This window comes from Neolamprologus brichardi, chromosome 2 (genome assembly GCF_056152115.1).
Source record: "Neolamprologus brichardi isolate AB-2024 chromosome 2, ASM5615211v1, whole genome shotgun sequence".
NCBI lineage: Eukaryota > Metazoa > Chordata > Actinopteri > Cichliformes > Cichlidae > Neolamprologus > Neolamprologus brichardi.
The window spans coordinates 9,029,562-9,049,505 of NC_142105.1; the positions used below are offsets into that span (position 1 = coordinate 9,029,562).

At 40.4% G+C, this 19,944-nt stretch overlaps 1 protein-coding gene across 1 annotated transcript in view; it reads right to left on the reverse strand.

Moving 5' to 3' along the window:
- Positions 1-828: 828 nt before the first annotated feature.
- Positions 829-19,944, reverse strand: part of dgkq (diacylglycerol kinase theta) — a 31,701-nt gene continuing 12,585 nt past the window's right edge. Inside the window, exons 6-23 of the mRNA XM_087847149.1 lie at positions 19,482-19,635; positions 18,215-18,292; positions 17,967-18,058; positions 16,849-17,063; positions 16,403-16,493; positions 16,189-16,243; positions 14,951-15,012; positions 13,252-13,402; positions 13,028-13,066; positions 11,822-11,937; positions 11,443-11,594; positions 10,056-10,204; positions 9,750-9,928; positions 8,767-8,867; positions 8,414-8,560; positions 8,225-8,336; positions 7,993-8,145; positions 829-5,731 (exon numbers count right to left, since the gene is read on the reverse strand). Of these exons, the coding sequence (XP_087703275.1) occupies positions 5,633-5,731; positions 7,993-8,145; positions 8,225-8,336; positions 8,414-8,560; positions 8,767-8,867; positions 9,750-9,928; positions 10,056-10,204; positions 11,443-11,594; positions 11,822-11,937; positions 13,028-13,066; positions 13,252-13,402; positions 14,951-15,012; positions 16,189-16,243; positions 16,403-16,493; positions 16,849-17,063; positions 17,967-18,058; positions 18,215-18,292; positions 19,482-19,635 (2,145 nt within the window). The 3' untranslated portion in view covers positions 829-5,632. The remainder of the gene's footprint in view (positions 5,732-7,992; positions 8,146-8,224; positions 8,337-8,413; positions 8,561-8,766; positions 8,868-9,749; positions 9,929-10,055; positions 10,205-11,442; positions 11,595-11,821; positions 11,938-13,027; positions 13,067-13,251; positions 13,403-14,950; positions 15,013-16,188; positions 16,244-16,402; positions 16,494-16,848; positions 17,064-17,966; positions 18,059-18,214; positions 18,293-19,481; positions 19,636-19,944) is intronic.

Genomic DNA, 19,944 nt, shown 5'->3' on the forward strand with positions numbered 1-19,944 from the left:
AAATTTACAGCAGAAATAAACACGTTTACAGCTTGATACATAAACTGTTTTGGGGTCTGTAGATAATTTCTGCCTTCTTAACACCTGTATGAGGTGGAATGTTTGTTTTATTAAGGTTTAAAGTTTGCATTATTAGAGGCGTGGCCTCTTATTTCAAAGGTGGATGGTGACATGAAAAAGCAAAAATTGATTTACAAAACGAATGCTAATGCTAATCGTCACATTTACTTTTTATAATGATTAAATGATCACGTGCTTTTCTAGCTTGACTAGAATGTGTGACTAGAATGCTCCATCAGAGGAGAATGGAGCATTTCTTTCCTAAAAGTCTTATTTTCAAACAAGGATTATATAAGAAACAGACATAAAACCATTTAATGGAATGTGAAACTGAATATTCATGGGTTTAGATGCAGATTTACAGGATTCAAATATTCAGTTTGGATTCAGGAGACAGACACTATCTCAACTTTTAAGATTAGGCTTCAAACTTTTCCTTTTGCTAAAGCATATAGTTAGGGCTGGGTCAGGTGACCCTGATGTTAATGTTAATTTCCCTCATTTTCATATTTACCTGTACCTGGAGAATCACAAATGGTCTTCTGTTGTGTTATTAATCTTTAGAGTGTGAACTCTGTGGAACAAAATCAGCAGGTTCTTATTCACAGTTTTATTTTTCAAATATCAGACAAACCACCAAAGCTTAGGTCTTAGTCGGTCTTTAGTTTATTACAATTAGACACATAATTTAAACATTTTATATATATATATATATATATATATATATATATATATATATATATATATATATATATATATATTCTAGATAATTAGCTTTAGTTATGACAACATTCATGATAACCTGAACGTCACATCTAAGAGCATCTGTAAAACAATTAGTGCAATTTATAATTTACAGTTAAAACTTAAAAAAAACAGCTTCTGTCTGCAAAAATAGACAAATCATCTATTCAGAGAGAATTACAGCAACAGAAAACTGGAGGCACATCAGCTCAGAGTGAACACACCACTGCACCAGCAGGAAACACACACGTTAAACATCAGTGCACTCAGGGCGTCGAGGCGTGAAGGCCACGCCGACCTCAGCCTGGTGTATGATACTTTGGACACTACAACGGAGGCACAGCGGATGCAGAGAAGCAGAAAGTCAAAGCGGCGAGGTTTGACACAACAGAACGACTCGTATGGCACGGTGCGAATTATAGCGTGGCAAAAATGAATGAAGGCTTCCCCAGAAATGTGAGAAAGTGACCCAAAATCTCTGCATGCCTTTCAGCTGGGACATTCTTTAAGACCGAACAGGTGAAACAACGCTGATGAACTGTTTTTAAAGGAACAGGGGTGTGGCCGAAGGGGGCGGTGGGGGACCAGGCCCTTCTCAAAAGTGTGTCGTCACATCCAGATAGTCACTCCCATTGTTCTCAATGCTTCGCTGTAACTGTAACTATATAGCTATATAACTATAGACCCCCCCCCCACATGGCCTCACAGTGGTTTGGTCCAATGCTATTCCATAACTCTTTACTCAAAACAAAACATGTGCGAGACATTCTTCTGCCCATCAGCAGAATTAAACATATTTATCATCAATTTTGAAAACAAGTCTTCTGGTTTTGATCTCTTTCAAACTGTGAATCCATTTTAAGGATGAATTCTGGTGTAGTTCTTTTGCAGAGAAGTTACACTTCCTGCCCACTGCGGAGACACTAAAACAGAATCAACCACCTTTAACGAAAAGTTAACACAGACGACTGACTGACCAGAAGAACGTGGTAACACATTAAGACTGGTGGGGGTATGGAGTGTTTCAAAGGTGTGACTGCAGCAGTTTTACTCATCGTCATCAGTGAAGACGAGCTCAAACGCTGCTGTAAAAGCACAAAAATGCAGCTCTACATGGAACAAAGCTACAGTACTTCATGTAACAAACACTCTGACAGTACTTCATAAGTGTACACTTACACAACTACATCCTACTGCCAGTAGACACACAGCATCAAGTGTAGGAAAACACAACCTGCCTGAACGCACTTCAATCAGAGGTCGACTTGCACCTCTGTTTAAAGCCAGAAACCCTCGCTGTTGTTCATTATTAATCCTTTTTCTGCAGCGCCTCCTGCTGTGTCCACCAGGTTCTGCAGTTTGTTTCTCTAGAATAGGTGAACCAAAATTAAATGTTGCTGTGTATGAAAGTGTCTTCCAACCCTTCATTTTCTTTTTATTACAAGCTGATGTCTGGTTCACTTGTGGACGATGAGTCTGGGAAACCAGGAAATGTGAAATTTAAAGAGCTATAATTCATAATTTGGTAGGTTTTCAACATTTACAACAACCAATTTATCTTTATATACTAACCACATGTGATGTTATCAGAGGAGACCTATTCTGCTTATTTCCAAACTCCATACTTTTATTCTGAGACTCCAGAGATGCTAAAAAGCCACTTCCTCTTGATTGGCCAACTTAAGGAGGCCTACCAAGGGGCAGCTAATAGAGCTTTCAGGCTGTACTTTGTAGCCATGCACGGGTTAACTGATAAAGAAAAAAAAATTCAGGCATACAAATGCTAATTTTTCCAATCACTTTTACATATGTTTAGCTGTGAGGCAGTGGCTGTTGTGATTTGGTGCTATACAAATAAAACTGACTTGAATAGAAATTCAGTATTTCAGTTTTGGAGATATTTAACATGAATATCTAACAACACTGAAATGCAGAAACATTGCATATGAGACAGAAAAATGAAGAAACGTGTAACATGTAAAACAGCAGAATGGTGGAAACTGGCCAAAAGAGCGACTGCAGAAAAGGGTTGAATGAAGTCATCGAGAGGTATTTCACCTTCATTAGTCAGATTTCATAAACTTCATTTTAAGGTTTAGAAAATAAAAACAACATCCTCGAATCTCAAACCAAGCACAGAACGACTATACATATTTTATCTTCTAGCACCAAATAACATGAAAATAAATCTATTAAGCACACGTTGATTTTAAGTGTACAAATTACAGCCAAAGTACAGTTATTGAATGTTTTTGAGGCTACATCAAGAGCTCGAACCTTCAGCATTTATTCAGTCTATTTCAAAGTTTTGAGCTTCTTCATACTCTGGGAATGTGAACAAAGTGCCCCTTTCATTAAGTCCCTTCTCTCAGAGTCTTTAAAATGGCAAATGGAGCTCAACTTTGAGTCCTTCCTTTATAGTTAAAGAGCAGGACTCAGCAAAAAGGGGGAGATAAAAGTTAAGGTTGGACTCTGCTGGCTCTGTTGTTTTAGGTCTGGTTTAGATTAAGTTTTGGATAAATTCAGCAATACAGAATTTAGATCGGATGAAGGCATCATCTACAAAGTGGTACTGAAAATGAAATAATTCGATTTATTAGATTGTTGTGCAAGGTCAACACACCTCTTACACAATATTTGAATTACTTTATACCTGACCTCATTGGTTACATTTACCACTGACCTTTTCACCTTTTCTATTTCAGTAACATTCAGACGAATTGAATTTGTTATTTTGTTTGTATATGCTATCTTTATAAGCTTGCTTAACAATATAGTATCTAGATTAGTTTAACTGAAACCCTCAATTTGACTTATAAAATAAGTAGCCTAATATTACTCATACACATAGCAAAGTTCTGTTATAGCTAGTTCTCTAGCTAATATTTTAAGCTTACATTGCCTAGCTACATTTTTTTTCAATTTTCAGGAAATGAAAACAGAATTTTATTTCAATTTTTAGTTCCTGATATGGACAATGAACAAATTCAATCTTTGAATAGCTTACTTTTTTTTAAAAGTAGCTAACTAGCCTGCTAAGCTAATAATTTTACTACTTTTAATTGAGAAAACTAGCTTAGCAGGAAGCTTTTTTAATGTAACAGGTCTTCTAGATAATTTCTGGCACCTGTAACTAAAATGGCACACAGTGAGTTAATTTTCTAATGACTACAAATTTAAAATAACTTTTATTGAGTGGTTTTGACTTCTGCATTTTAAAAACGGACTCAAATGAATGATTTTCAGGTTACAAAATATTAGTCACGTTTTTACACTAGCCAAAAGTAAAGATTAGTGCTAGCTAAGTAACCATTCACTTAGCTTGCATGTTCAAGATGTTTGTGTTTTGTTTAGCTGCAAATGAACTTAATGAACAAAAGCAAAAATCCTGTTTAATAAACATACTTTCAATGTGCCTTAATGCACACAACTGACTAAAAAAAACTAGCTAACAAGCTTGCACAGTTACTAACTGCTACAGGAGTGTTATTAGGCTAATTTTTGTATCTGGTACACAATTTTCAAAATTAAATTGATTTAAAGTAATGGCCACTGTTTGGGTTGTTTCTCAGTATCTTGAATAACCTGACGGCTTGAACAAGTGCCATCACACACTTCTGTAAAATAAAAATTAAAAAATGTAAAAAATTAAAACATCAAAAAATATCAAAACGGGCTCCTGTCAGTAAAATGTTTGTCTCTTTAATGCTATCCTAACTGGATGTTCTGTAGTTCTTATAAGAAATCTGCACTTGTATGTTATACTGTATATATATATATATATATATATATATATGTATGTATTCTTCTGCTGATTGAAACCAAATTATTAGGTGGCCTTTGGTATTTTTTAAAATTATTCTAAATTATCTTGGAGTTTCTCTTGTTTTATATTTTCCAGTAAACACATTTCTATTTAAGACAAGCTTTACTGCAAGACTAATCTGTGTGAGCATCAAAAATAAACAGCTCTCCCTTTGCTGAACTACAACCTGCTCCAGGCTTTACTGTTCTTCTTTCCAGCTAACCCTGCTTAGCATAGCTCACCCTGATCTGACTTTAATTACGCTCAATAGTGTAAAATTTCTAAACTGTGTGTAAATATTACTAAAGGATTTCACACAAGAAATCAAGAAGAAGAAGAAGAAGAAGAAGAAGAAGAAGAAGGGTAGTGGGGCCTCCCAGGAAATTACTGCTTTCGAGAAACATTATGTAGTAACAGCTTTTAAAAAAACTGCCCGTCGCTGTCTTCAGTATCCGCTTTCTTCATATTTTCTGATGACAAACAGACCAACACTGAGGTCATAATTATTCTATAGCTGCACATTATTTTTCACGACTAAAGTTATTATATAATATATCAGCTGACACTGAGTACTGCTACTTACTGCACATATACAGTCACGTCCGGACAGATACTTTAAATACTTGTCTAGATTTTTTTTTCCAGCGCAGAGCTTATTCATACTGAGAAATGGTCAAAATTCAACACAATTTCTTTTGCAGTCTATGCAGACATCCTGCTGTGAGTTATTTACTGTTAAGTAAAAAAGTTAGGAGTGGAATTATTAACCACGGTTACTGTGATTTCTGTAAATGGTCGGCGCCTGGACAGTAGGCATGAAATGCAATCCCAAGTGATCCATGACTTTCTCCCACTTTGCAAGACGGTAAACGTCCACGAGTCTGTGGTCCGTCTGCGGCTCGTTAGTGTCGCTGCAAAGCTACATGAGTGAATTCACAGCTGGCTGCTGGCACCAAAACGGTTACCCATGTGCAGTAGCAGGAGGCAGATAACAGGCAGGACGGCCATTATCGGGTGATCGGGTCAGTGTCCATCTCTGGAAGAAGGACTATCTGAGTGTCCGTCCCTCATGTTAGCTGATGACTTCTTCTGCTTCTGCTTGGACTTCCTCAGCATCCGAACCTACAAACGGCAGAAGACGACAGAAGTGTCACCCTAAAAACTCCCAAACAGTTTTTTTCCTCACACAAACATATTCGAGGAGCCAAAATGGCTCCAAACTAAAACACAGATCATCTACAGGTGTATACATACTATATAACAAGCTACATGTAAAGATAAACTACAGGAAATACAACTGTAAAGATCACCTTCAAAGTAAAAGTTGGTCTTTACCATAGAACTTAACATGTTACAAAAGGTTCTACTTTTACTTTGAAGACATTCCCCGTTTCCCATTCGCATCACACTTTTAATAGTTTAAGTACCACCGGGAGAGTAGTAACTTCTATGCAAACTGTAGGAGACCACATGAATTAATCATTAGCATCCATGAGGATCTGTCTGGACTTAATAGAGTTAATAATAAAAGTTAATTTCTGCAGTTTAATTTGCAGTTTTTGCCGATTATCACAATAATCGCTGTATTTTCACAAAAAGATTGCATGTAATTGCCAACTTGACCCCATCCAATCACAGACTGATAGCAGATAAGAGATAACTCTGTCTAATTGCTGTTTCATTGCCATCTTGATGATTTCAAGATTGAAACTGACTGCGACTAGCTGCAGACCTGATCCCCGTCTTTGAACCATTTCAAAGGCGACGAGATCGTCAGTTCTTTGCACACGGTCACAATAATTTTGGTTGTGCCACAGTCTCCGGCTCTGATTTCCCTGGTGTGATTGTAAACACTGAGGAACAGGATGACTCCAGAAGTCACGGTTTTCAATTTCAGTTTGTGAATTTAGAAACAAAAGTCAAAGAACCAGCTGCTTTTTCTTTTGAATTAACTACGAAAGACCAAAGAGTGCATGCCTCAAACATCCTGAATAAACTAAAATACGCAATACAACGAGAAAACGTTGTTTTCTTTCAGTAAAGAGACATCAAAGCAAAAACATTCAAACACTACGGAATGTCCCTCTCCCGGCTATTCTCGGGGATAAACCATTATTGCAAAGTATCAAACTGCATAAAAGTACCACTCAGGATCTGACTCAGGTTACTTAGAGACAAAATGTTTGAAAGTGATGCAAGAATACTACACGGGCCAGCATATGACACAGAATTCACCCCTGCAAAAATTGATAGTAGGTTTAAATATTGGTGCAACTTTGGCATTACTGCATATTGGAAAATATCATCTGAAAAAGATTTAGATACCTTTCAACAATGTCAGACAGTAACAACCTGGAGAGGGGTGACTTCTTTAGATATCTCCAATTAAGACATCACTTTAATACAGCTATTGTGTCCAAGGAGAGAAAGCCTTTAGTTCAATTTTTTATAGATGCATGTAAAGGGAAACTGACAAAAAAACAAATCTCTATGACCTACTCAATACTACAGATAGAAAGGAAACTGTCTACCACTTACATTAAACTCAGATGGGAGAAAGAGGCGGAATAAACCTATCTGAAGAAGATTGGTCTAATATATGTAAAACCATAGCCACTACTTCAAGCTCCGATTCATGGAGAGAGTTCACTTGGAAAAATACTCTGAGCTTTTTTTTTAAATCACCCCTAAGATTAAAGAACTCCAAAGTAAAAATGCTGAACATAGTAAATGTTGGAGGAAATGTGGATATACTTCAGTAGGCCACTTCCATATTTTTTGGAAATGTCCTAAAATCTCCCGCTACTGGACAGAAGTGGTTGAAAGAACCAAGCAGATAACTGGGTTACAGGTGGAGGGGAGCTTCAGTGTCTTTTACTTAGGCAACATAACAATTGGACTGAAGAAACAGGACAGATACCTGCTACAGATATTACAGGCAGCCAGCAAAAAAGCTATAATACGCAAGTGGTTGAATGGGGAACCTCCAATTGTTTCGGACTGGACAGAAATAACACATGAAATTCATGTTATGGAGCGACTAACTTCCTTAAGACTGTCCTCAGAAAAATGTGAAAAATACTGGAAGAAATGTAAATGTTTTCTTACTGAGAAATTACTTTGGAGCCTTGTGGTATTCCTTTGTATTACCTCTGGTAATAATATGTATCTGAGTTGTACATAATTTTCAACTTGTAACCTTGTGTATGTCAAACTTCTACCTAGATGGCCTAATTCCCTTTCTGTTTTTTTGTTTGGTTGGTCCTTTTTCTGTTGTCTTATGTTCAAATGTTATTTTCTATAAAAATGGGGAAAAAAAGCACTCACTAAAGAAAAAAAAAAAACAACACTACGGAAGCCGTGCAGGGACAAACGGAGTGTACCTTTGGTCCAGCAGCAGAGATGATGATGTGTCCCGGCGGCTGGATCCACGGTTCTCCATCCACCTGGACTGGTATCGGTTTCCTCAATGTCAGCCTGATGTAGTTCCCTTGAGCAATGCGAATCCCGGAACGGAAACCACTCTGCACCTGGCCCTGCGCACACACACGCACACAGTGTGGTAAACCCTCTGGATAAAACCAGTCTGTACTTCTTCACTCTAAACTGTCTCACCATGTGGACGACCCCTGTGACCCCAACCACCTCCAACAGGCCGTCATCGATGCTGGGTTTCTCATAGCGACTGTCGACCTCTGACCCCCAGAGATCAGCACCTGAACCCCAACTACACACAAGAAGATGAACGTGAGGTCAAGACTGTGTGTGTCTGTGTGTGTGTGTGTGTGTGTGTGTGTGTGTTACCTGGGTATATTGAGGAAGATTAGCCCCTCTATGTTGGGTAATGGGACTTCCTGCCCGTCCACGTGAAGCTGCAGCTCTTTGTGGAGACTCCTCGTGTGACTGATCTTCTGCAGGCCTACCTTCACATACACACCTTTGTTATGAAACCTGTGGAAGACAGGAAGCAAAAGGGCTGATGGGAAACGTGGTCTTCACTGTCAGAAACACGCACCAGTGCTTTCTGTAAAGTGCAATACCACTGATGGCCACTAGATGTCAACTACAAAACAATCCTAACTCTTATTCATAAAGCGTCAACTTTAATGGGAAATTACAATCGACCACAAAATTCTGGCTTTCTCATAAATTTTCACCTGCTGGTGAATTTGTCGGGTTCGTCCTCTCGAGCCAGGTGGAAGTCGAGGCTGAGCTCCGCATCGATACCGAGACCAAAGTAGTTGTTCATCTGGACAATCTGAGGGAAAGACAGATACTTCCATGATACTTTTATCCATTTTTTCCACCACAGCATCTGTATAAAAAACGGAAACATCCACAACCCGAGCAAAGTTAAACCAACCCTAACTTGTGAAAACAAAAAGAACTACAGGGATACCCAGAGAACCGAGATCTCCACTGAGGCTAACATGATTTATTTCACTTTTTCTCTAAAGTGATCCCAAAATTTGCTTGTTACATTTTTACTTCGAAGGGAGGTGGACAGGACACCTCCCTTTGAGTTCTGTGAAATTTGTGCATAATCTTGTTGTCAAACAATCATCGACCACCACTGGGCTCCACCTTGGCAGCGGAAACTACCGTAGCTTGTGGCGTTCATAGATATCCTTAAAATTAACAAACAGTTTGTTTGGGTTTATGGGTTTTTCCTAACTTGCTCTGGCATCAGCTGTGCAAAAACATCAGTGGAGTGTTTTTGGATGACATCATAGCCCCTCTACACACCAGGAGAAAAACTACCTCCCTCCAAAGTTCAGCTGATAGCTGGAACAAAGTAACATGAACAAAACTCCCAGGAAGTCCAGATCCTTTCTGTTCTGTATGAAAGGAAAGTTGTGAGCAGCTGAAACCGAATCAAATGGCAACAACAAGCTTGTCCTTCACTTCTGGCATCAGGAGAATGACCAGACTGCAGGATGTTTTCAGCTGATTGGCTTTTGGGAGGCAGTCAGTGGAACTTCTTGTTCCAGCTGTTACAGATGCATCTGAACTAACCGTGACCATTGTTAGTTCATGGACTTTTGTCTGGTTGTAAAGTCTAGACCACGAACATGTTTCAGGCTTTTGGAAATTATATTTTATCTCTTAATCTAATAATGATAATGCTTTTGGATCGGACCTTGGGTGGCTCCAAGAAGTCGTTGTCTTTGCCATCCTCTGAGACATCCTGGGCGTCCAGCAGGATGGTCCAGCGGTCCATCAGAACCTCATCAGCCTCATAAACCGACACTAGGATGTGGTAAGGGTCCTCACCACTGTAACCTGGACCCCACCGCAGGATACGAGCCAAGTCGTTACCTGACAGGACACAAATCAAACTCAACTGTTTACCAGCAAGTTAAAAACTGCCAAGTGCCCAAATCGACTCAACAGGAACTCGTCTCTGCATTAGAAAACAAATAAAAGAAGCAGCGTTTGGTCTCACCTGTTCCTAGTGGTACAATACCAATGGGCGGTTCGCGACAGGTCAGTTTGTGCCTTACAGCCTCCAGCACTCCAAGCACCCAGCCCACCGTCCCATCGCCCCCGCAGACCAGCACCCGAAACCGGGGAACCTCCCTGAACGTGTGCAGGCTGCAGAGCGAACAGTAGAGACAGTTTTAGTGCGATGACCACAATTTAAAACGAGGTGAACATTTCTGACACCGACTGAAACTTCACAAATGTCTTTAGGAGATTGGTACCCCTCCACAGACTACCTGCCCAGACTGGAACCAGCCTCACTGTTTGCTGCTGAGTTGCATCTACAATGCTTTTGTTTCAGCTTTTTGTGGCTCCGTGAGATGATTTTATGTTACTTGGCAATGGTTTTTGTGGCTCTCGTTAGCTGTTTTGTGTCTTTTTTGTGGTAATTTCTCATCTCTTTGTACTCTGTCGCATCCCCCTGCAGTCTTATATTTATTTTCAGTTGTTCTGCATGCCGTTGAGGTTGTTTGCAACTCTTTCTAGAAAGCAGAACCACTTCAATTGTCTTCTGTTTCAAATTTTAAAAATTAGGTTAAAACCTAAACAATTACTAACAAACCATAACAATAACATCATAGATAAACAGGCAAACATCATTTTGTATCACCTTTTAACTTTGATGGTGATCACCAGGTCTGCAGCAGACTGGTGGAAATGTTGCCAGGTTTGCCAGTTAGTGTCACACACTACATGTGAAACCCACTGGTTTCCACCATTTTGAACCCTTAATACTATCTCAATATTTGGCTCCCAGAAGTGGAGCTAAGTTATCAGCTAATGATAGCTAGCTGAATTAGACATGACACAGATAAACAAAAAAAAACATCCAAATAAAATCCTAGAAATAGTTAACCTCACAGCAGGTTGGTCAGATAACTGCATTAAAAAAAGCTCCAAAAGGCTCCAACAGCACAAACACTCTGTGTGGCCTTTATTCCAGTCACAGAGGCCACGCCCCTAATAATTAAACTGTAGGCGTCAATAGAATTTAAACAGGTCAGTTATAAAACATCCCCCCTGTACAGGTGTTATGACGGGGCATATTTTGAAATTTGAATGTTTTGTTTTTCAGTGATGGGGTGGCCCTTTGTTTGGTGCTCGATTCTGAGTTTCTTTCATATTGAAGGACATTTGGGCCTCTTCAATAATTCTTCTCTAAGTAAATTTATTGCTGGTTATGGTTCCAGTGAGGCGAAAAGTTCACCAGAAATCAGAAGAGATCTGCTAACTGCAAACCCACTGCTGTGTCTACAGTGATGATCTGTAGGGTTTTTTTTAATAAAATAAGTAGTGACGACGTCAGAAAATCCTCTGCTTTCACCGAGGAGGTGTGCTGTCGTCCTCACCCGGCCAGCGGGCTTCCGTTCATGATGTCGAAGACCTGGTGAGGGTTCAGGAGCTTCCGGAAACCATAGAGGAGCTCTCTCCCCTTCAGACCGCCACTCTTTGGGTTGACAAACACCAGCAGAGGACACACGTCTGCTCCCAGCGTGTTGTGCTGAAAGGAAAACCAGATGCTGGTGAGATGTTGGGCAGAGGTAAGAGACATCTGGAAGCTGAATGGTTTTATTCAGTGTGCTTGTTTCCAGAGATTTTCCTGGAGCTCTTTAAGCACCGCAGCCTCATTACATCTGCTCGGATCGGTAAGAAGACACCAAAACTCCTCGTGCTAAGAGTGTGTTCGCAGAGCCTGAGTTTAATGAGGCGTATTTGAACAACAGTTACCGTGATCGACGGAATGACCAGCGAGGTGAGCGTCTTGTTGTTGATGGAAGTATCTTTAGCCAGCATGTAGATCCTCTCCGCTTCAGCGAAACACGAGATCTGCAACACCACCGCACCTGGACACACACACACACACACACACACACACACACACACACACACACATACACACAGAGGAAAAATCAGTTTGATGTCTCAGACCCTCAGTTTATCTCAAACCAGCTGCTGCTAACTTTCTTCTAAGACAGCCGTACCTTATAGGTTTAAACAGAAGGGGGTGGAGCTTGTAGGTCTGAGATGACCATATTAGGAATATAACTCTTTGTGACATCATATAGAGCCAATGGTACAAAAAGCCAACTGAAACCAAGTGTTTAGAGCATATTAAGACTGAGCTGTGGGATCTGTACGCACTGAGCTCATCATTAGAAACTCTGACTGTGTTATATATGAACATCCATCACTGAGACAGGAAACCAGGTGTGATCAGAAAGAATTTGCTCTTAAATAATACAAAGTCATGGTTTTGAGGTTCATCGGGCCAGCAGTGTGACCGTCAGCGTTATCATCATTTCTTTAAATATTTGTCCCCCAGGGTCGCACAGCGAACACAGACTTCTGACGGAGAAAACCGAAGGAAACGACGCCAATGATTCCACCACTCAACGCAGTGTTCAACGCACCCTACCTGCTCAGCGGGTTTATCTCACTGCGCCTTTGAGCACAGAGAAAAATACAGCTGAAGAGTCACCATTTCAACAAACCACAGGAGATCAGCTACACCTGAAGATGACCTTGAAAAACAGAGTTTTGATTTTTATGGAAAACTCCCAGAACTTTCTGATCACACCTCATAAGTGAGCGTCAGTAAGTCAGGAAGACCATTTAACTGATCTGGACAGCAGCGCATTTCAGACAGAGTCCCGTCCTCTTTAGAAACATGTATTTATCTGTCTCTGTCCATCAGGTGACGCTCGAGTCCTGCTTCCCACTCTCACCATGGTTAGCTTGCAGTTCACAGATTTCTTCTGACATAAATTCAGTAAGATGTGTTCAAATTTATTTACCCATAAGGACACAAGAAGTCCTCGTGGGACAGAACCAGTGCGAAAACTACAGAAGGTGATCTGAGCAGGAGGAGGCCAGGAAAGACTACATGTGTCCTTAAACCTGCCCAGCAGGCTGCTTTCATGACGGACGACTCACCTTGATTGAGATAGAAATTGCTGATGGTGACCAGGTGACCTGCAGAGAGGAAGAGGAGGAAATGTTAAGGGGAAATGAGCCTGAACATAAAACTTCGGTTTGAATAAAAACACGACAGAGCTTCACTTTTTAACTTCGTCACACGCTTTAATCACGTTTTCGTTCACATCCACCCACCAGAGGGCGCCGCAGGAGGAAAGCATGCGTTTTTTAAAGCGACTCACTCTTGATGGCGAAGTGTTCCTCGATCAGCTGCGTGTACTTTTCTGTGGTGAGCAGGGGGGGCAGCCCTCCAATCAGCAGCTCCACCCGCACCGCCCGGTTCTTATTCTCCACGATGTAGAACCGAGTCTGATTCATCTGCCGCAGAGACACCTGCACATAGCGCGACGCCACATCACCACGTCAGGGCACGTCCACCATCTTTTTATTCTGCACTATGGTTACGATCTAACTGAGGCACAACGCAGGAATGACCACAAAGTTCACTGAATTAGAGGCAAGCGGTTAGGATGCAGACCACGAGTCCCCGACCTTTACCTGCCCGTCATCTCTACGTTTCCCCTCCCTCTCCCTCTCGATGGTCACAAAAACAGAAAACATGCAGACAAAATAAAAGATTATGTAAACACCTGCAGATGAATTTTGCAAACTGAATAACGAGCGGCTTCACAGTGGAGTGGTTAGCACATTTGTCTAACACATGGAAACGTCTGACAGCGAGAGGAGACTGAAGTCCCTGCAAGGACTGCAGATCCTAACCATGCACAGCAGGAGACGCCGAAAGAAGCAGAATCAGCTAACTGATGCTGGCGGCTTTGCCACAGAGAAAACAAAGAGCGTCACCCTCTGCAGAAACCATTATTTTTATACTGTAAAAATATTTATATTTGCAGCTCAGACATCCAGCTTAGCAGACTTATATACCTGCAACTAAAATAATAATAATAATAATAATGATAATAATAATGCAAAAAAAAAAAGAAGAAAGAAAGTGATGTTTATTATAGTGACACGTGTCTCGGTCAGAGTTACTACAGTAACTAAAATTAAACCCCAGACTAAAGCTGGGTGTTAAAAGCGTATAATCAAAATAAAAAACAGAAGTGAAACGATGCTGTGTACCAACAACACCGAGGTCAGTGTGGCTAAATCTGTCGACACATCGAGCATCAGCAGGCTGCGGTGCACTTCTTCCTCATGCTGTGTTTGAGCTGTAAATGCTCATAAACACTTCTTTTCTTTGTTCTTATGAAACATACTTCAAGAGGTTTGTGGTGAACATTATGTAGGAGCTGGTAACAGATAATAAATACTGATTTGTAAATAACAGGACAATAAACAGAACTTTTTATACAATATTATACTGCAGAATACTTTTAACTATGCAGCTCATTCTCTTTTTGTTGGCAGTACTCACTCCACCATAAACACAATCAACAATGGAAACGTAGCTTTAGAAAGCTCTAAATATTGCTGTTACCACTGTGACCTTCACAGCAATCTACTGACCTTGTAGGAGAGGTCAGAGGTCAAATTATGTTGCACGAGACCTTCTATATGTTGAATCATGTTTTCTAAGTCAGTTTTCCACCAATTAATCATGAAGTTAAAGACCTCGGTGGATGTAAGCCAAGCTTTAATGGACCGCCAACACCAGCCCACTCTGCACTCTTACAGAGTTTTATCAGAATTCATTTAAAAAATTCTTGTGCTATTGTATTTACAGACAGAATGACACGCAGGCACTACCAAAACCTTAACCTAACTTGGTGAATATAATCTAATATATTCATATAATCTGACCTCAGACACGTGGCTAGTCACTAATCTTTGGATGTGCAAATGGCAACAATTAAATGCATCACTTATTCTCAGCGTTGGCATTTATGAAAGTTCATGAAATCTTGTTTGTCCTCTTACCTTCCTGATCTCCCGCAGTTTGTCCCGAAGCTTTTCCTGAGGAGTCAGCGTCTGTCTCTGCACTGGACGACAGAGACAGAAAGGTCACAACCTTCTCCGGTATCACATAGAGCTTCTGCAGAGCATGGCAAGACTCCACGCTCTGCTCTAAGGTCCAAGTTTATGGTTTTAGAAGTGCTGAAGAAGGTGTGTAATGTTTAAAATGAAGAGAATGACAGCGGCTTGTACTGTGTGCAGCTCAGGTGTGGGTGAAGTATTCAAAACACTAAACTGAGCTGAAAATATTCATGGGCCAGAAGCAGCTCCACGCTGACCACGAACCACTTCAAAAATGGATCTACAAAAAAAACCCCACTCTGATGTGTTCTAGAGACCTAATGTATTTCATTGTGATCTTGCATGTTCTCTGAGAACATGGCTGAAATTTGATATTGGCTGAGCGTCTCAAAAAGTAAGTTTAACAAAAAACAAAAGAAAATCAAAAGCTGTATTGGGTGTGGCTTAAAGGCAATCTCAAAATAGGGGGCGTGGTCAGAAATGCCCCAAATATGGGCGGAGCCTATTTAAAAAACTCTATTTCAATAATTGTTTATTAATGGTTGTACAAAGTAAGATTTAAGTAAGACCTGATTACATTCATATTATATATTATATTATATTATATTATATTAAATTAATCGGTGACTTTAATTTTTTTTCTCACCATAAATAAATTTGTAATCTAAACTATCTGCGATTAAAATTTTACCCTTGCAATTTCTGACCTTCATACTGGTACTCCGGGGTAAAGTTTCGCCAGAAATAAGTATTAAATAAAAGATTGTAGACGTACAGGTGTGGCTCATACATCAGAATGCTGAACTCTATGAAAAGCTTGAAATCAGTGATTATTTTTCTAGACAAATCTTTTTTTTTTTAACTTAAATCTATGAATGGTTTTTATTAATAGTGATAATAAAATAAGATTTAAAACAGGAAATCTGTACAAGAACAATATGGTTCCTGTAGTTGGTCCTGCTGTAGAAAAAGCTGTAGAAAAGAGGCCCGTGATTGAGTGATAAACGATGTAATAGGGACATATGAATAACACCGCATCATCATCGTGTCAGCATTAATATGTGCTCTACCGCAGTGCTCATACTCGTTTTCCAGGTCAGTTGCAGGTTGGGTTATTTTTCTTCACATGATTTCAGTCACCAAAATGTGATTTTGTTTTTCCCCATGCGGGTAGTTCTCACCTTGCTTGCTGCTCATGCAGACCTCCAGCAGAGAGAATTTTGATAGATCTTCCTCCTGAAACCGCACATATCATCGACACCATCAGTGGTTTCAGGGCTGAACTTACATAAACAGCTCAAATTGCCGATTGAAGTATAAACTGCTCAAATGTCCTGCTCATGTTCTTTCAGGCATTAATATGAGCCTGGACTCGTCTAACACTTGTAATTTTACCTGTCTGTCCAGCTTACTGAGGACCTCGGCGAGGACCGAGGACGTCGTGCTGCTGTCTGAGACGGAAACCGAAATGAAAGCAACGCCTGACCTGAAACACAAAAACAGTTAGTTGACAAAAACCAGGGACTCTGTGTGTAACGGGTGGACGTAGCTTTCAGGTTTGATGGGCTTAAATATGCATTAAATCCAATGACCTGCAGAGGGCGACTCCTCTGGCTGCAAACAACTGTGGTTGTACACGTTTATGGTCTCATTAGTCATTAGTTTGAAGGACTATATACAGGACGATGATCATGTCAGAAATTTTGATTCAATCAAAGTGGGCGGGGCTACCTCGTGATTCAACCAGTGGGTGACATCACAGTGGCTACGTTCATCTCTTATACACAGCACGTGACAAAAGGTTGCTTTCTTGTGGTGGACAGAGTCCTGACTAAACTCACCTGGGCCAGTCAGTGTACACCTTGATGACCTCAGTGACTCGGGGTTTTGCCCTCAGCAGCCACGAGTCGCCTGCGTCCTTCAGCGAGTTCCTGTTGTCCGGGCTGCCGTTGCGGTTCAGGATGTCGTCGCTGTGCAGACGCTGCAGGCCGCCGATTTCGTGCAGCTCGAAGTCCTGAGGGTCGTCGGGGAGGTAGAAGGCCCTCAGCGCCGCCTCCTGCAGGACAACACAGGTATCATAGAGCTATGGGGGTTTTTTTGTTTGTTTTTTAAATGCCTAAAAAAAAGTATATTTTTTCAGGCATTTAACTCACTTTCTAGTTTACAGTCTTCAGTTTGGTTTTAATTTGTCACTACTTAAAAGCCTTACTCTTTAGCTCATAATCTTTTTTCATATTCTCAATTATTGCTGTACCTAATGTTGACTTTTCATTTGACAGTTATGAATTTTATTTATTTAATTTATTTTACTTAAGATTTAAAATCTGAACTTTGACCGTTCTCCTGTTTTTGGGACAAAATTTAAACTTTTTTAAAGAATTCTTACTTTTTTTAAATCAAAGAAATTTGACTATTATTTTTAGTTTTATCATTTGTCATCTTCTAATTTATTGATTAGTTTTTTTCTTTTAAGTTTGAGTCAAATTTAGATTTGTTTTTATTGTAACTTATTGTTAATTTGTATATGAAAAGTTTTTAAACCCTTTACTCCATAATTTTGACTTTACTCATAAGTTTGGGGGTTTTAAGCCTTTCATATCTGTGACTATTTAATTATGTAAATCCTGGTTTTTCATTTCATAATCTTTCCTTAATTAATATTCTAATCCAACCAAGGTCAAAGTTAGACACAGTCTTACTGAGAAGCAAGATTAGTCACGGTGTTCGGGATATTCCTCTGACACCATTCTGTGTCATATTACTAAAAATAGCTTTTACAGAATTATAGCTCACTGCTTTTATTTTGAAAGTTGTGTTCCATGAAAGTTGTGTGAGATTTCGGTGGTAGAAGAGGTAGTAGTACCCGTCTTGGTGTGTGTGTGTGTGTGTGTGTGTGTGTGTGTGTGTGTGTGTGTGTGTGTGTGTGTGTCAGGTTTTTGGGAGGAAGCAGAGCCCTTACCACCACTTCCTCATTCTTTGTGATTGAGACCAGTCGGAAGACACCGCGCTTGACTGCATCGTCGCCATCAAACACCTTGAGAAACTGTTTACCTGTGGGTCACAGTAAACAAACCAGACACAACCAGATGTGACTGCAACATCTGCAAGCAGAAATGTTATTCCACAGCTGTATCGTCCACCAGTCGGTCATTAATAAAACCTCTGAAACACAAAGGGAGCTTGTATACAGACATACGGTGAACCGACCTGACTCTGAGGCAGCCGGCTGACCGTCTTTGGATGCTGGCGCTGCTGCAGCAGAGAGATCAGCATCATCGGAGTTATCTAATGGAAACATGGAGAAAAAGAGCCGGTCAGGTGATCAGATTTCAACAAGCTGGAACAACCTGATACAGACCCAGATCAGCAGCTCACCTTATTCTCATTTAGAGCCTGACGTCTGAAATCTTAGTTTGTGGATTTGTCAAGTAATAAAAGCATCAACAATCAATTAAAAAATACAAAAGGTCTCTGACAGCACCACGGCTGTCTCTCTTATCACAACAGTTGGTATTTCAGCGTAGAAACACAACACCAACCACCACAAAGCAATGATGTGTAAATCTCATAGACCCATATTTTATTCACAATTGAACAAATGTTTAAACTGAGAGATTTCCCATAAATTATAAGCTCAATTTGAATTTGATGGCAGAAATGTGTCTCAAAATGTTGGTACGCGGCAAGAAAAGGCTGGAAACGTAAGTAATACTAAAAAGAAACAGCTGGAGAAACGTCCAACAGCTAATCAGATGGCAGCAGGTCAGTCACATGATCGGGTATAAGAAAAGCATCTTAGAGAGGCAGAGTTTCTCAGAAGTAACGATGGGCAGAGATTCACCAACCTGTGAGTTTTAGCTCATATCTTATTTTTCTGTTTACACATTTGATATGTTTTCTGTGTTCTATTGTGAGTAAAATACAGATTTTAAAATCATCAAATTCTGTATTTAATTTCCAGTGTCTCAACTCTTTCTACAAACAAAGTAGAAAAGTGAGTTCAGATATTGTGAGACTTTGGAGATCGTCTGGAGGATGAAAATTAACTCTTGTTGTTCCTGACTTCCTGGCTGTTAAGAGTTTTATTTTGGAAGAATTTTCTGGAAAACAGAAACACCCTGAAGTGTTTTTGTGAATTTTGTGATTTGGCCCTTTGAAACCTGCAGGAGCTCGTGTTTGAGCTCTCGGCGTTTGGATGTTTGTCTGCACTGTTCACATCCTGACTTCTTTAAAAACATCTTTTTTCAGTTTCACAGCTCAGATCAGCAGTGAAGCTGTCAGGAAACGAGCCGAGCGTTTGCGGTTCACACAGTTTGTGTCAGTAGCGTCAAAGGATGTGGTCTGGAGGAGCATATGTGTGTTTGTTTCACTCCTGCTGTGCAGACCTGCCTCCCATTAACTCCCGATGATGTAAATCTTTATTTTTTTTGAAGTGTGAACGTTTTCTGTAAGGTGGGGTTTACTGTGTGCATACCCAGCTCGTGGCTGCAGCTCTCAGCGATGCGGTAACAGTGCATCTTGCTGAAGTTTCTGGAGTCGAGGCGGACACAGGCCGGATGCAGCAGCATGCAGCGCAGACGTCCCAGAGTGCACTCTGCCGGCATGCCGAGGTAACATGCCGCATGGCTCTGCAGGCGGGAAAGCAACATGTCACTTTACACACACAAAGCTCAGGGAAGTGAAACATCCTGTAACACCCGTGATCTCAGAGTTTTATCAGCCTCATCGTCTGAGGGTGGAAGACGAATCCAAAACCTGCAGTTCCTCTAACGCCCACAAGGGGCTCCAGCCTGTCAGTCCCCACAGACTCCATGTTAAAACTTTACAGCAGGAATAGACACGTTTACAGTCTGATACACACACTGCTTTAGTATCTGTAGGTAATCCCCCCTTCATAACACCTGTACAGTGTTAAAATTTACATTATTAGGGGTGTG